The following is a 15,084-nucleotide window of genomic DNA, read 5'->3' on the forward strand; positions in this document are numbered from 1 at the left end:
TTTTTTCACTCATGAAACAGAGCTACGTGGAGCATGGAAGAAATGGTGTAACTGTATGCTGTAGCATAACCCTGCCTCTTCTGCAAACAGATTTCCACAGTTGTGTTTCCACAGTTGCTTGGGTTTTTTGTTTGTTGTTGTTCGTATTTGGTTTTTTTTGTTTCTGGTCTTTTTTTTTAATCTCTAAAGGGGTTATAACCTGTATTAGAAAAGCAGAAAGGAAGAGCAAAGAAAGAAAAACTCAGTTTTCCCCACAAGCTTCTAAGATGACTTTGCAAATAAGGTGAAACACAGGTATTGAAGAAAGCTCCCCTTTTTGCGATTATGAAATCAAGTACAAGCAGGCTACAGGAGGGATGGATGGGCAGCCTCACCTCACTTCAGAATGGTTTACAAACATTCCAAAGCAGGTTATACAAAATAGCGATGAGGAAGTACAGGAAAGTTTGTGTCCTAAGTATAAATTGTGCAACCGGTTGGAGCAAATGTGGGGCCCTCTCAGTGGTTCGGCAGTGGTCCTGCTTCATTTTTCTGCAGTCATACTGTAATAACTGAAGCTGTTTGGTTTCTAGTGTAGTTGAAAGAGGTTGCTAGTGCAAGGTTGTGTCACACAGATAATGAAGGGAAAAGTGCATGGCAGGTATTTGTTATGGGAGGAAGGGTAAGTGTGATTTAAGTAGCTTTTCACTGAGGTTTGAACTAGGTCGCTGAGGTTATCAATATGGAGCTCTTGGTGCAAGCATTACTACATATTGCATGACAGAAAATACTTTCCTGTAATTCCCAATGCTCTTCAAACTGCAGTTGGGCAAGTCTGAGCAAATCCTATTTTGTGTTGTGTGTTTTGCAAAAGTAAAAAGTGTTATGGTTGGATGAACAATCTGCCCACAGTATAACAAGCTAGATAGATATCCAGCTGGAGTTTCCATGATGGCAGATTATATAGACTATAAACCCCAAGGATCGGTGTAACATAAGAGCATGTGATTACTGCTGCTCCTGGAGTTTTGATTAATTTTTACATCTGTAATGAGCTATTACTAAACTTTTGTTTGAAACAGATAGAAAATAATGGACCTCTGATCAACACGATATACAAAGTGCTAAAGAACTCAGCACAAGGGTTACTTTCCAGTATACATGTAAGACTGCTTGCATCTGAAATGTGCTCATCCCATTGCTTTTTAAAATAGCAGTTAATGTTCACGTATTCTGGCTTTTACAGGTGTCTTACGGTAAACTGTAAAGCTTTCTGTAATAATTTTTTTTCTTTCCTTTGTTTTATTTTGCTTTCCTCCCCCCCCCCCCCCCCCCCCCCCTTGGAGTCTGTATGTGACGTTATGGCTGACCTCAGTGTTTGGTTTCATTTTATCATGTTTTGAAAATGATTGTGTCATGTAGTGACTTTTATGTGTAATTTTGAAAATGTGAAAGCATGCTAAATCTTCGTTATCTTCTCATGTTCACTGCCTGATAATTAACAAATTCTTTACAGTTCTGATTACGTAATTTAAAATATCCCCAAAATCTGTAGACTCTGGTTTTTATGTTAATTCCATTGCTTTGAAAAAGGCTTTTGCATTCTCTTAGCTTGCAGGTAATTAAATATGCAAAATTATTACTTTGACAGGCTAGTATTTATGCTTATATTTAATTATTTGTTACTATTATTAGCATTTTAATAATTCCATTAATACTTTTGAAAGAAAGGGTTTTTCTTACATAAAACACAGCATTGTTGAAAATTGAAATATTAAAAAAAAAAAAAAAAGAAAGTTTTGAGGCAGTAAATGCTTTTGATTTTCGTGGTGGGGAAGTTACGTTTCACCACATGATAAGTCTTTGAATGGAGTCTGCCACTGGAGGAGAGAAGACAGTAAACGTAAATGATGACCATACTCTTCTGTCTTAAACCTACTTTGTTATTTGAAAATACTATGTGTAGATGGCTAACTTCACATAACATGTTAAATGAGAAACTGAGATTGTATAAAAGACTTGTTTACGCTTACAGTAAAATTTAATTGCTTTAAGAGACCTGGCATGATCCTGTAGGTGCCCGTTAGGTTCATAAGTGTTAACTATGTAGCTTCAAGTCTAGAGATTGCCAGTCAGTCAGTAAAAAAGCAGACTACCCCTTCTACCCCACTGAAAAAGCCAACAACTTCTGCTCTTATATTATTAAAGACAATATTTAGGTGAAATTTTCTTTAAAAACTCTTGCCTGTATGTGACTAGATATATACTGTATATGAATACTATACATCTAAACACCAGGTGTTTCTTTGGTAGGATAGTATTTGCTTTAATGAATCTTTAAAGGTGTTCTAATCTAGTAATATTAAGCCATTAGATTTTAAGACTTTTAAAAACTGCATGATTAATGAGCTGTATTATATTGCCATTCTCTTAACCTCAGTTGTTCACAGAAAGGGTCCTATGTAGACAGTGGAAATAATGAACTTTTCTACAGATAGACATGCCTTCATTTTAAGATTGCTGTGGAGGTTGGAAGGATAATATAGTATAGTATCTGTACCGATTTAAAAACTGCATTATGTGAGAAAATAGTCTTCTTGCCAGAAATTGAATATGAAACAAATGATTTATGGAATGAGAGATTTGTTATATTATAAACATATCAAAATAGATTAATTACATTTAATCCCACTGTAGCGCTTTTATAGCAGTCTGTTTTTAATAAAATTCACCCTCTACTGTGAAAGAAACTATCCTTTGTGGAATGAAAGAGTTGCCATAAAGTTGTATTTTTAGTCATTAATTAATGCTGTTATTCTTGCAACCATGCATTTAAAGGAACTATTCAAGTCCTTAGGCTTAAAGAAAGCTATTAAAGCCAAACTGTTAAAACTATTAAGTTTTGCAGGAACAGGACATTTGTAACCATAGACAAGTGGGGATTATGCTGTTTTGTACAGAATTTTAAGCTACTGTAAGAGTTATTAAATAGCTTAATATAACTAGTAATCCTTTCTGATAACATTTTTTTAAAAACTAAAGCCGTATTTGGAAAGACTTGGATCCAAAATTTTATTCATCTTTGTTAATAACTGAATATTTAACAAAACTATTCTTTTCATTGTTGAAGCATAATTAGGCTTTAGTTTGCAACAATTTTCTCAGGTCTTTAAAACCTGTTCCTCTTAGGTGACAGGGCGTGACACATTAAAAGAACGAAGTACAAAACCTGTCAAGATTGCAGAAAGTGATATTGATGTAAGTATCAAATACCGCTTCAGAACCTCTTGCATTGTTTTGGCTATTTGTGTTGTACTATTACATGTTCACATTATTTTGCTCGTTGGAGTAAAATGTTGCTAGTGGAGACTTTTCTGCTTGGTTTTTAAAATCTAACATTATATATTTATAAGATTGCGTATGCAAATTTGTCATTATTTTATTATGTTTTTATTACATGCTGATATCTTGACGTTGATAACGTATTTAATTTATAAGACTATGCAGGCCTTCTTAGTCTTCCATTTATTTGATTTCATCTCAGGTCAAGCTAAGCATTTTCTGTGAGCAGGACAGAATTCTGCAGGACTTGGAGGACAAAATAAGAGCCCTTAAGGAAAATAAAGTAAGTAGGTTAAAAAGGGTTTTATAAAATAACTTTCATCTAAACATAAAATATGGAATTACAAACAATCAAATTACTGGATGCTACTTGCGTTGTACTAGTTTTCTTTGGACACATGTATAAACTTATATAAGGAGAAGAATTGTTTTTTATGTAGGGATGAGTACCCAGTTTTAGAAAACATTTTTGAAAATGAATGTTTTTAAAACCACATACATTTAATTTTCTGGCATATATTACAAATTGGAGTACCTACACTTCTCTGTGTAGTTTTGCTTTATGTCTTAATATGTATATGGTGTGAGGTGGAGTCTTCCCAACTGAACATTGTTTGCCTAAATAGCAGCATGCTACCATACTGTGCTCTCACTGTAACTGGTGTGGTGGTTTGTTGGGTTTTGTTGTGGGGGTTTGTTTTGTTTTATTTTGTTTTTTAAAAAAAGGAGTGAGAGAAGGGAGAGAGATCCAAATTTGTAGTGACTTCAGAAACCTATGGTGGTTTATATATAGTACTGTGAACTTACCTCTGAGAGTTATGTCTGAAATACTGGAATATATCCTGTGGCAAGTTTGTAGTTGTTTCCTCTGTGCCTGTTCAAGTCAGAGTTCAAATAGTAAACAATAACAAAATGGCTTGCTTTTCCTTGTCTTCCTTTGCCTGTATGTGTCCCTATCTACTTCACTGCCTGTGAGCTATAGCTGTCAATAAATTGAGGTGATTCAGAAAAAAAATCTATTCTAAAATGAAAATACTGTCCAGATGGATTCTTCGGAAGAGTTACCGTGCAAAAAGGATGGTGTCATTTACTCCTGACTGAATGAATTGGGCCTACTTAGTGTTTTAGACAATATTTTAATCCCTCACATGACTAATTTAACTACAGCAGTGAATGAGAACCTGTCCTTAAATGAACAGCTAATGCTGTGCTGTGGTAGGGCTGTCACAGTTCTGTACTGCTTAGTGGGAATTTTTGTGAAATTGTACATTACAGTTTAACAGATACTGTAAATAGAAATGTTTCCCTCTCACTGATTTGTGTTTTCCACAGTTTTGGCTACTTAATGGAAAGATTTAGTGGAAGATATCAGATAATTTTGGTTAGAATAGTTAATTAAGGGTCTTGCACTTTTTTGTTTACATCTTAGTCTCCACAACAGGATGCCAATCCTAACCTCTAGTGGCTTATATGAAAGACTGGGGAGGTAGAAAACAATTTTTATTTTCCTTCAGGTAGATCCATAAAATTCCATGTAAATGTTGTAAGCTTATGACCACCATCATCTTTGTTAGGATCAGCTGGAGTCTGTTTTGGAGGTTTTACACAGGCAGATGGAACAGTACAAAGACCAACCACAACACGCAGAAAAAATTTCTTACCAGCAGAGACTTTTGCAAGAGGATCTCATACATATTCGGGCTGAAATATCCAAAGTTTCAACGGTATGTGGTTTTGGCTGTTTCAAGAAAACCATCATTAAAATACAAGTTAGAGAAAAACCATATAGTTCGTTGGATAGGGGAGTCAAGTCCTGTTCTGAACTGATTTGGTTAAGGTACAGGATGCTAAACCAGAACAAAAAAACGTAAACAATCTCTACAGCTTTCCTTTCAGTGCCTCCTCCTCCCTCCCCTCCCCCTCTGCCCCCCCCCCCCCAAAAGCTCAAACCCCCTTTTTTATACATTTTTCATTTATGTATGAGGTTTATATTGCAAATCTTTCAGCTAGTCCTTTGAAAATATAAATGTGATTCCATGGTATTTTTCCAGGAGAAAAGGAATTTGGAAAGTCTGTTGATATTTTGGTCAAAATTTACTGTTGATATTATGACTTAATGAAATTGACATGCAAGTTAATGTTGCTTTTTTATTAATAAAAATATTTCTAAGAATTGGCCGTGAAAGAGAGTATATTAAACATGGATGTTGTGTACTCAGTATGTTATTCCTGCCTCTTAATGAACATGGGACTAGCTCTTCATAAGGTTTTTTCTAGAATTGCATGAACACCTTTCCTGTAGTAAGATCTGATCATTAAGATGCCAGCATCATTTAAATATATATGTGCAGAGTTTTCTGTCTGTAGAAAATGTATGACTTCCATAGGTAGCATTTAAAACTTAATCAGGGGCATAAATAGCAAGTAAATGTAAGAACAGTTGTACTGGTCCAGTCCAAGGCTCCTTTTAGCCAGGATTCTGCATAAGCAGATGCTTAGGGAAAGTAAGGATAGGAGAGGTGGGCAGTATTTTTAGTAATCCTCAGTAGATCTCATTGCCAAGAGCCCGTACAGCCTCCTAATAAATTTTGTGAGCCTTTTGCATCCAAAACATTATTTGGCAAGGTATTGCTCAGACCTTTTCCCCACTGCATGAATAGCCACTTTCTTTTATTTGTTTTGAGCCTGACTTGTATATGTTTCGTGTAGTATACCCTTGTTCTTGTATAAGAAAGGATGGGGAATGGTCAGTTGTCATCCACTCTCCATGCCACTCATGGTTTCATCGACCTCTGTTATTTCTTCCCCTCAAATCCCAAGTGATGTGTTTTCTAGATTTCAGGAAAAAAAGCCTACTTCATCATTCCTTACATAAAAATGCTCCAGACACCTGATTTTTCTCAGTTCTGGGTCAGAAGGCAGACTGTGGTGCCATGGATGCTAGAAATAATCTAAGTAAGGGTGATTGGATAGCCTTATTTTCCAGGTGTCTCCTTGTTTATTCACTTCTAATGACATTACAACACAGTCTCTAGAACTTCTAAAGAGTAACCTGCTTTGTGTTTCAAAACATGGGTTCTGGTTTAGGTGACTGTTTGGATTTTAATTAGTAACTTGTTTTAAGCAGAGAACTAAGGTAAAAGGAAATGGTACTGGAATAGACTTGATTCCTTCATAGCATATTAGCCATAGCTCAAATTCTGTTAAGTGCCCGTTCTATGCTTAGGAAATGGTTTTGTGTGAGCAAGCTGGCCAGAATTTTTCAACCAGGGATTCTTGCCTTGATCTTGCAAGCTATAAAGCATTTTGAAGTTTATCATCAACTCTACGCAAAAAAAGTAGACTACAAAATGGATTTTTTTTGCTTCTGTTTGTAATAGAACACCACCATCTTAAAAACACTTTGATGGTCTATAAGAGAATGGATAGAGTGATTTCAAAGTTTAACATTGTATTAAAGTATTCCATCTGTTAATAGGAAATGGAAAATGCCTGGAATGAATATCTGAAATTAGAAAAGGATGTGAGCCAGCTGAAAAAAGCCTTACAGGAACAGATGAATAGTTCATTGGTATCTCAGGTGAGTCCATTTTCAGACACTCGTTTACTTATGAGATGATTTTTGTCTGAACTTGAAAGCTATCATCTCATAAGAGAAATTCTCTGCAATTTCTATACTGTATTCAGCTGTCTTGTAGCTTAGTTTTCAAACTTTAGACATTTTAACAGCGTAGCTGTGCAGTAACTAGCTATCTTGCAACATGTGTAATAGTTTCTCATAAGTTGTCTATGCAAATTTGTCATTATTTTATTACGTTTGTATTACAGGCTGACATCTTGACATTGATAATGTATTTAATTTATAAGACTCTGCAGGACTTAGTCTTTCATTTATTTGATCTGACATTGTTGGCTTCTTTGTCCATTTTTAGGAACATCAGTCACTAGCTTGTTATTGTCATTACTTGTTCTTTGTCATGTTCGTCTATTTATGGAAGATTTATCTCTGGAGATTGTTTTGTGAAGTGGAATAAGTGTTTAACAGCCATCAGTAATTGAAAAGCATCTCAGTTTTAAATCAATTATTCAGTTTTGAATCTTACACAGAAGCTTTGTTTGAAGCTAAGTTATTCTGTTTGCTGAACACCAGATTATTTCTACATACCTGCTTACAGCTGCTGATTTTATTCTTATGGCAAGAAATAGAGTCTGGATTATTTTTCCTGTGTTTAAGCAGAAGAGTTTTATTTAAAAGACAAAACACAAGGAACAAAGCTAATGTATAAATTTTTCTCAAATCTGAGCCTACTTTTCCAAATATCCTGGACCAAAAAAGCTCACGAGTTAAAATTTTGAGTTTATTTATTTGCAACAAATATGATTTGAAGTCTTTTTTCAGTATTAATTGATAAACGTTTTGTATCAAAGCAAGAGTTGTAAAGCGTTTTTAGATTCCATCAATCTTCAAGGTCCATTACTTTTGATTATGGGGAGTGGGGGACTGATTCAGTTTCTAGAGCCAGAATAATATGTAATGGAGCTTAGCTGTAGAATACATCCCTCCAAAAAAACCCGGGGGTATTTTAGAATAAAATGGTCCCTTTATGAAGTTATTTTGTTTAACAAAGGGAAATTGCAGGTTTTAACAAAATATACTTTGTTAAAGTACTTTAACAAACAATTTCAGTTGTGCACTGAGCACGCTTAAAATACTGGACGTGTGGCATGTGATTTAGCAATACGTATAGAAGGGAATGCGGTTTCACAGGAAAAAAAAACGTTAACTCAGTTTTATTATCATCTCATATCATATGCATAATTTAAAAAAAATATGCACGCGCACACACAAATGTATGCACATTATGTGTTTTGTGTGTATACTTATATATGTGTATATACGTATGCATAGGTATGTTTGGCTAAAATTTTAAAAAATGTTTCTGAATACCTATTTTGGAGGTACTACTTTTTTCAGAAAGTACTGAATGTTCTTAAAAATATATTGCTTCAAAGAAGTCTCATTTGAAGTACCCAAAATAGTTAAGAAGTTTTTTTGATCTCTGCCCAAGGGTATGTAGACTCAAGATTGTTTATCTAGTATTTTCCAATAGCACTAAATTAATACACATCAGTTTTAAAATGCAGTCTTCATGGAATATTATTAAAAACTCTGTAAACTTGCAGGCTCAAGTAGCTGTAGGAAGCAGCTAATGTTGTTTCCACATAGTATTAATTAAGAGGTTAAAACCTAAATGTTTTAAGCAGCTCAGTCAGAGTAAATCTTGTTTGTAAGAGTGTAGCTTCATTGTCTTTTGCATGGACATGCTGAAATTAACTGAGATGTTGTATTTTGTCAGTGATAACTTTTTAATTGGTGTTTCTTCTCTGGTTTTATAAATCATTCTAAATTATGTTTTTGTGTGAAAGAAGTTAGAGAAATAGATTTCTCTCTCCAAGTTACCTTTTCATGCTTGCCAATAAAGCATGTTTATGCCATTTCGTAAACAGCAGTTTTGGCTTTCATAATTTAAAAATAAATTCATCTGTTTATGTTTTAGATCTAGTCCATTTTTGATCTAAAATATTCTCTTCACATCAATATTTAAGTAATGGGAAGAAATAATATTAAAAGATCCCCTGGCTTTTGCACATTACCGATCGAACATTTTCTGAGTGGTTTTAGAAGCAGGATCTTTTTGTACATGTAGGGGTTTCTAACCAGTTCTGAGGCTTGATTATTGTAAATCTCTCATTTGGTTCCTTGTAGTGTGATTAATCTCAGAAAAATGAAATTAAATGTGCAAATCTATAGTTTGTATCGACAATCTTGGAAGATATGTCCCATCTATTAAGTGAGTTTACTATAGGCAAATAATGTTCTCCATCATTTAAATGTTTGTGTTCTTGGCACCCTGTTTGCTGATCTGTAACCTGGCTGAACGTATTTTGTGATCTGAGACAGAAAGTGGAAAGCAATTTATATGCCTTCCTTAGGTCTATGAGGTGTAGGAGATTTTACTGAAATTTTTCTCTTTCAGGCTTATAGGATTAATTAGCAGTTATTTTGCAGGTCATGGCAAGTGGTGGATTTCCAGAGCTCTTGAGCAGTTTCTAAGGAATTCTTAAATACAGTGTTTCACTGCTTTCTGCTTTCTTTAGTAAAACCAAAAGGAAAACAGTCTGCTTAAGTTTATTCTTAATGCCAATTTTTGAAGGCAGAATTACCAGGCGTTGATTAAGTAGATGACAATAGCTATTTATAACAATTGCAGTGAGCATCTGACTGAAGTGGTGGCTTCAGCAGCCAAAGCCTCTGGCTGCAAGATGCAATCAAAGGCAGAGTCCAGACTGTAGACAAAGCTTCTCTTTCTTTCCTCCTGGAAAGCCTTGATAAAGCAAGTAGGATGCCAGATGAGACCAAATCCTGGAACAGCAGCAGTATGTTATTTCAGCCTATACTACATCACGTCCAGTAGGCCCAACAACCCAAATATAAGCAGATATTAAATTTGTCAGCCCTTCTGAGTTAATTTTGGTTTTATATTTCATCCATTAAAAGCTATTAGGAAGTTCACAGCAGTATTCAGGGAGACTATACTAATTTTTTGCCTTTTTAATATTGGGCATTTCCCATTAATGTGTTAAGATGAGTTTCATACGGCTGCCTTAGCAGTCATAAGTGTGTTAGTATGGGATTTAAGAACAAAAGTTCAAATGTGAAAAGCTTCTGTGAGCTCATTTTATGTAGAACATTAAACTAGGTTTTTGTAGCCTGAATAAAATTGTAGAGAAAAATGTATAGGTGTCTCTTTCCCCCAGCCTTCTATAGGAAGTCTTCCAAGACTCAGAAATGCTCTAAAAAATTTAACGGCTAAGATATGTTGGGTTGTGTTGGTGGTTTGGGTTTTTTTTATTTATTTTAAAATAATGTTTTAACTTATTTCTAGACTCCTAAGTTTTCATGTAAGTTCTGAAACATTAGATTGGTTTTGGTATCAAAAGAAGGATAAGCCCATAATAAATTGAAAATTAGATATAATTGATTTTTCTTTCTTTCTTTTACTACAAACATCAGGAGAAAACACAAATACAAAAAGACTTGTGGAGAATCGAAGATGTTACAGCTGGCTTGAGTGCAAATAAAACAAACTACAAAACCATAGTAGACTCTATCAAGAATCCAGGTAAAGAGAACATAATTAAAACATAAAAAATATATAAGTGCAGCTGTGCAAACAGTCTAGAAGTTCTACTGCAGAAAATCCAGTTAATTCTGCTGTTGGTTGCATTAGAAAACTGTTGATTGAACACATTAACTTGGCGTTTCTTTGGTTGAGGTGAGAAAATTTTTTGTTTGTTTGTTTTCACATACTGATGCCACTAAAATCTAACAAGCCATAAAAAAAAGGAATAATAGTAATAATAATAATAGCTATGGGCTAAGTTCTTCAAGTTGCAGAAGGAGTTTCTGTCACATGCCAGCATAGTATCTATTAAGCGTTCTATCCAGGAGGTCCTCTCTGTGTTGTTCTCTGCTTTCTCTCTCTCCTCCTGACCCTCTCCCTGATCCACCCTCCTTGGACGCTGTCCTTGCTGCAGTTGCCTTCCCCCTCCCTCTTCAGGCGGGTGTTTTGTGGGCAGAGCAGCAACATCAGCTATGGAAAAGAGGAAGGGAAGATGTGTGTGGTCTGCATTTCAATTGCTTTATTAGGTTTCAAGAAGACCTGATGCATTGGGATAGCAAAAGACTGTTAATGCCTACTGTAAATTCACTTTAAATGTAAAGTATCTTTGCTTACCTTTTGCATAACAGAGATAAAATGGTTCTGAGATGGTTATTTAAGTTAAGGCTATGAGTGCTTAGCCTTGTCTAGATCTATAGGCATCTTTAGGAATCTGTGGCATGGGGCCAGGTACAGCCTATGACTCTTGTACTTTTTCTTCTTTCCCTCCCACTGCCGTCTCCAAGGAATTTTACTGGATGATATTAAAGTGTGTGTTTTTATTTTTGGTCTGAAAGGCTTGCTTGATCCTCATCAAGGAAATGTTTTCCACCCCTGCTTTAATGTAACAAATAAACATTTTTATGTCCAAACTCCCCGTTTATGTTCAAAGCAATGTGCAGAGGCAGAGTATTAAGGCTGTTTTATGAAGCTTACGGATGTTAATTGCTATTCTTATGAACATTATTGATAAGAAACACCACCTAACACATTTGCATATTTCTCCCCTAGAGAGAAAAGTAGTGCCTTCATTTTCTCAGTCTTCAGTGCCTTCCTTACCAGCTTCCCTCGCAACTGTGGAGAGCAAACTTTCAGTCCCGCAAAGCCCTCCACCCAGTCCAGTTAAATCCCCTCTGGAAGTTAGGCTGTATCCACAGCCTTACTTCCAGGCCAGAACACAGCACCAAGCACAGCAGCTGAAAAAAATCGAGCCGCCTCTTCAGTCACCACTTAAGCTAAAGCCAAAGGTTGTAAGTACTACTTTTGTGAGACTCATTCACCAACGTTTCCATTTACTTCTGGCAGAAACAGTGAAAGTTTTGTGGTTACAAAAGTGCACAGTGTGGAGGCACAACAGGGGGACACTTAAGGTGTTTGTATTGAAACTCAGCAATAGCATTTACAGGAGAATATATGTGCATAACCTGGAGCTGTATGTACAGTAGTCACATACTGCTTTAGAACATACCAATGCAGAGCTTTCCTTGGCAATGCTTTGTGGATGATTAGTTGTTTGCTTTCTTGGGTCTTTGGTTTTTAAAGCCTCAAGTTCGTGGTGTGGACAGAGGAAAACATGCTAAAGCCAGTCACAAGGAACTCATATAATGTAATGAACTTTCAGTCAGTTTATGCTAGGCTGTTTTCAGGCTGTTTGCCAAATACCTGTCCTTCCTGTTACCAGGAAGATGAAGCACCGCCCAGACCTCCTCTCCCTCAGTTGTACAGTCCTGATGATCAGCCACCAGCCGTTCCACCTCTCCCGAGAGAAGCCACTGTCATCAGACACACATCAGTGCGGGGCCTGAAACGTCAGTCAGATGAAAGAAAGAGAGACAGAGAACTCGGACAGTGTGTTAATGGAGATTATAGGGTGAGCACTTGTACACCTATACACCTGCACTTCAAAGATATGTGAACCTATAATAGAAGATATTATCTGTAGGTCTTGTAATGAGGAGAGAGAGAGAGATAATGGCAGAGAGATAGTAGTGACAGGTAGGGATATATGCCATACAGTAATGGCAGGGAGAGATTTAGTAATGCAGAAACAAAGCTTTGTTTTAAGATTATTAAGACTTGCTGTCTGTGATTTCATTTGAGTTGATGAATATTTTTCCATATAGGTGGAACTGCGTTCATACATGAGTGAGCCAGAACTAGCAATGATAGGTGGTGACCTCAGCCACCCTTCCAGTGGTTTAATAAGCTCTGACAGTGGATACCAGACATTACCTACCCGTGGTAAGCCAGTAATTTATGTAGCTGATTTTTAACAGTACTGTCTGTATAGGAACCTTTGTCTCCTAGGATTTTCTGGACATGGTCTTTATCATCAGATCATTGTTTTTAGATTAAATAGACAATGCTGTGGAAATCTAGAGATTTGTGCATTTTCATGGTGCCGTTACAGACAACCAGCCTTTTGCAAAGAAACTTAATATATGCTTGTAAGAAAACATAGCAAACATGAAACTAGCTGTTAGAAAGTCTCCTATATTCAAAGTTATTTTTCCTCATAATTTCTGTGTGATCTTTTACAAACTCGAGTATTTTTTTTTGAAACATTTTCATTGCCATTGAAATGAAAGCAATAAAGAATAGGAATCTAATACCCCCAGACACTACATGTGACTTGACACTCCATCCTCGCTGTGCTACAGTCCTGTAATTGTTTCACAAACAAAGATGGAGAGGATACTTGGGGAAGAGCAATTTGTTTCTTAGCCATTCTTTTCTTATTTCTTTCCTTTCTAGCTGTGAATGTTAAGATTTTATTTTCTTCATTATGTGATTATTTGTACAGCTTATCTACTGGTGTGCAACTGAGTTCACTCCATATCTTATTTAATATAAGCTTCTAAATTATCGTAGATATTCCTGAGTTTTGATCAATAGTGACTGAAACACATTACTTTTGGCTGAAATGAAATTTCATGCCTCTCCTGATCTTCTGAACTGCAAAATGTGAAACGTGAGCTAAAATAGTAACCAGAATGTCATAGAAAAAGCATGATAGTTTGAAAAAATATCTGACACTTGCCTTCCTTTTGTCTGTCATTTGGTTTTATAGTATTCTCTTTTTCTTTATCAAGGTTTATCTGGATCAACTTCCAGATTGCACCAATCGTCTACCATTTCATCATATGCAACACTTCGAAGGGATAGGTCCAAGGTAAATTTTAAATCAACATCTGAAGGCAAATGTCTCAACTGTTCAAAATAGTTAAGCCCAGCATATATTTTGCATAGCAGAACATGGGATTGTAGGAGCATGTGAGAGGACCCAACACCTGTGATCTAATAAAATCTCCAATTTTTCACGTTCTTAAATGAATCAGGAAGCAGACAGACAGTTGAAATACGCAAATTATTGAAAAAAAAAATAGACCAAAATCATGTTAATTTAGTAATAAGGTAGGAGAAAGAGTTAATTTTTTGTATCCTTCTCATAAAGTATTAACTACAACATGTGTTTTGTGTGCCTTGTGACTTCTACAGGAAAGACCAAAGAGTGCCTTGGAACGTTTATACTCTGGAGACCACCAAAGAGGCAAGATGAGTGCAGAGGAACAACTAGAAAGAATGAAGCGACATCAGAAGGCATTAGTTCGTGAACGCAAGAGGACTCTTAGCCAAGGAGAAAGGCAGTCTGTTTCGTCTCGGTCTTTCATCAGGCCCATTTCTGCAGACATAGGCTCAGTATGTTAGATATGCCTTAAAAGGACTAAATTAAAAATATGTTTGGGTTTTTTTTTTCATAGCAAGCACTTTCACTTGAGTATGTGTGTTGCTTCTAGTCTAATTAGTGTTATACAGTATAAAATGAGTTCAGAGAGTGTGAGTAACAGAAGATCTTTTTTTACTAGTAGTTACAGTATATGCAGCAGGTTCAGCAGGTAAGTCTGTCAGAGGTTAGTGTGCTGAGTGGAGATGTGAGTATATTGGAGTGTTTTCAGAGACATGATTGTTTTTTATTGGAACTGTATTTAGAAGGTGTAAGAAGCTTGTAGAGTTTTAAAACGGCTTCATAATGGAATGGGCCTTTTAGAATGTTCTTACTCACCATGGGTATTTTTCTTTTTAATTCATGAATTAGGCTGCAAGATAGTTGTGCTAATATCAGACCAAGGTGGTATGTGTTCGTTTTTATTAAAGAGATGATAAATGGATAATCAATTTTAAAATCTAATCATGCTGATTAGAAATTTATTTGAGAGCCAATGTGTTTTAATTGATACAATTTCCTCTTTAAAGCTCAAAATGTAGAATATTCTAATGAGGCTCAAATTTAAGCTGCTGAAGAAAAGGATTTTCGTTGTGTTCTGAGATTAAATGCTGTACAGATGATAAGTTTGTAACAATACATTTTAGATACTAACCAAAGCAATTCTAATTGGTGAAGGTACCCAGTTGCTCACTTGGTGCTAAACCAAGAGTGTACTGTAATTGCACTTATGCTGTGGTCTTTTAATTTATTTTTTTATTTGGTCCACTAGGGCTTTAGAATGATCACCTTGTTTTACCTAATTCATTGCACAAG

General features: G+C 35.7%; 1 protein-coding gene across 12 annotated transcripts in view; it reads left to right on the top strand.

Annotated features, from left to right (window-relative positions):
- PLEKHA7 (pleckstrin homology domain containing A7) overlaps positions 1 to 15,084 on the top strand; it is a 181,299-nt gene that overhangs the window by 153,911 nt on the left and 12,304 nt on the right. For 10 of the 12 annotated variants that reach the window (XM_075094687.1, XM_075094680.1, XM_075094682.1 and 7 more), the window contains 10 exons: positions 3,169 to 3,237; positions 3,524 to 3,604; positions 4,896 to 5,045; positions 6,800 to 6,901; positions 10,397 to 10,505; positions 11,556 to 11,794; positions 12,226 to 12,414; positions 12,668 to 12,785; positions 13,637 to 13,716; positions 14,043 to 14,243. In XM_075094687.1, coding sequence (XP_074950788.1) covers positions 3,169 to 3,237; positions 3,524 to 3,604; positions 4,896 to 5,045; positions 6,800 to 6,901; positions 10,397 to 10,505; positions 11,556 to 11,794; positions 12,226 to 12,414; positions 12,668 to 12,785; positions 13,637 to 13,716; positions 14,043 to 14,243 — 1,338 coding nt within the window. The remainder of the gene's footprint in view (positions 1 to 3,168; positions 3,238 to 3,523; positions 3,605 to 4,895; positions 5,046 to 6,799; positions 6,902 to 10,396; positions 10,506 to 11,555; positions 11,795 to 12,225; positions 12,415 to 12,667; positions 12,786 to 13,636; positions 13,717 to 14,042; positions 14,244 to 15,084) is intronic. The other 2 variants (XM_075094681.1, XM_075094683.1) reach the window with 1 other exon arrangement.

Source organism: Phalacrocorax aristotelis, chromosome 5, assembly GCF_949628215.1.
Source record: "Phalacrocorax aristotelis chromosome 5, bGulAri2.1, whole genome shotgun sequence".
Lineage (NCBI taxonomy): Eukaryota > Metazoa > Chordata > Aves > Suliformes > Phalacrocoracidae > Phalacrocorax > Phalacrocorax aristotelis.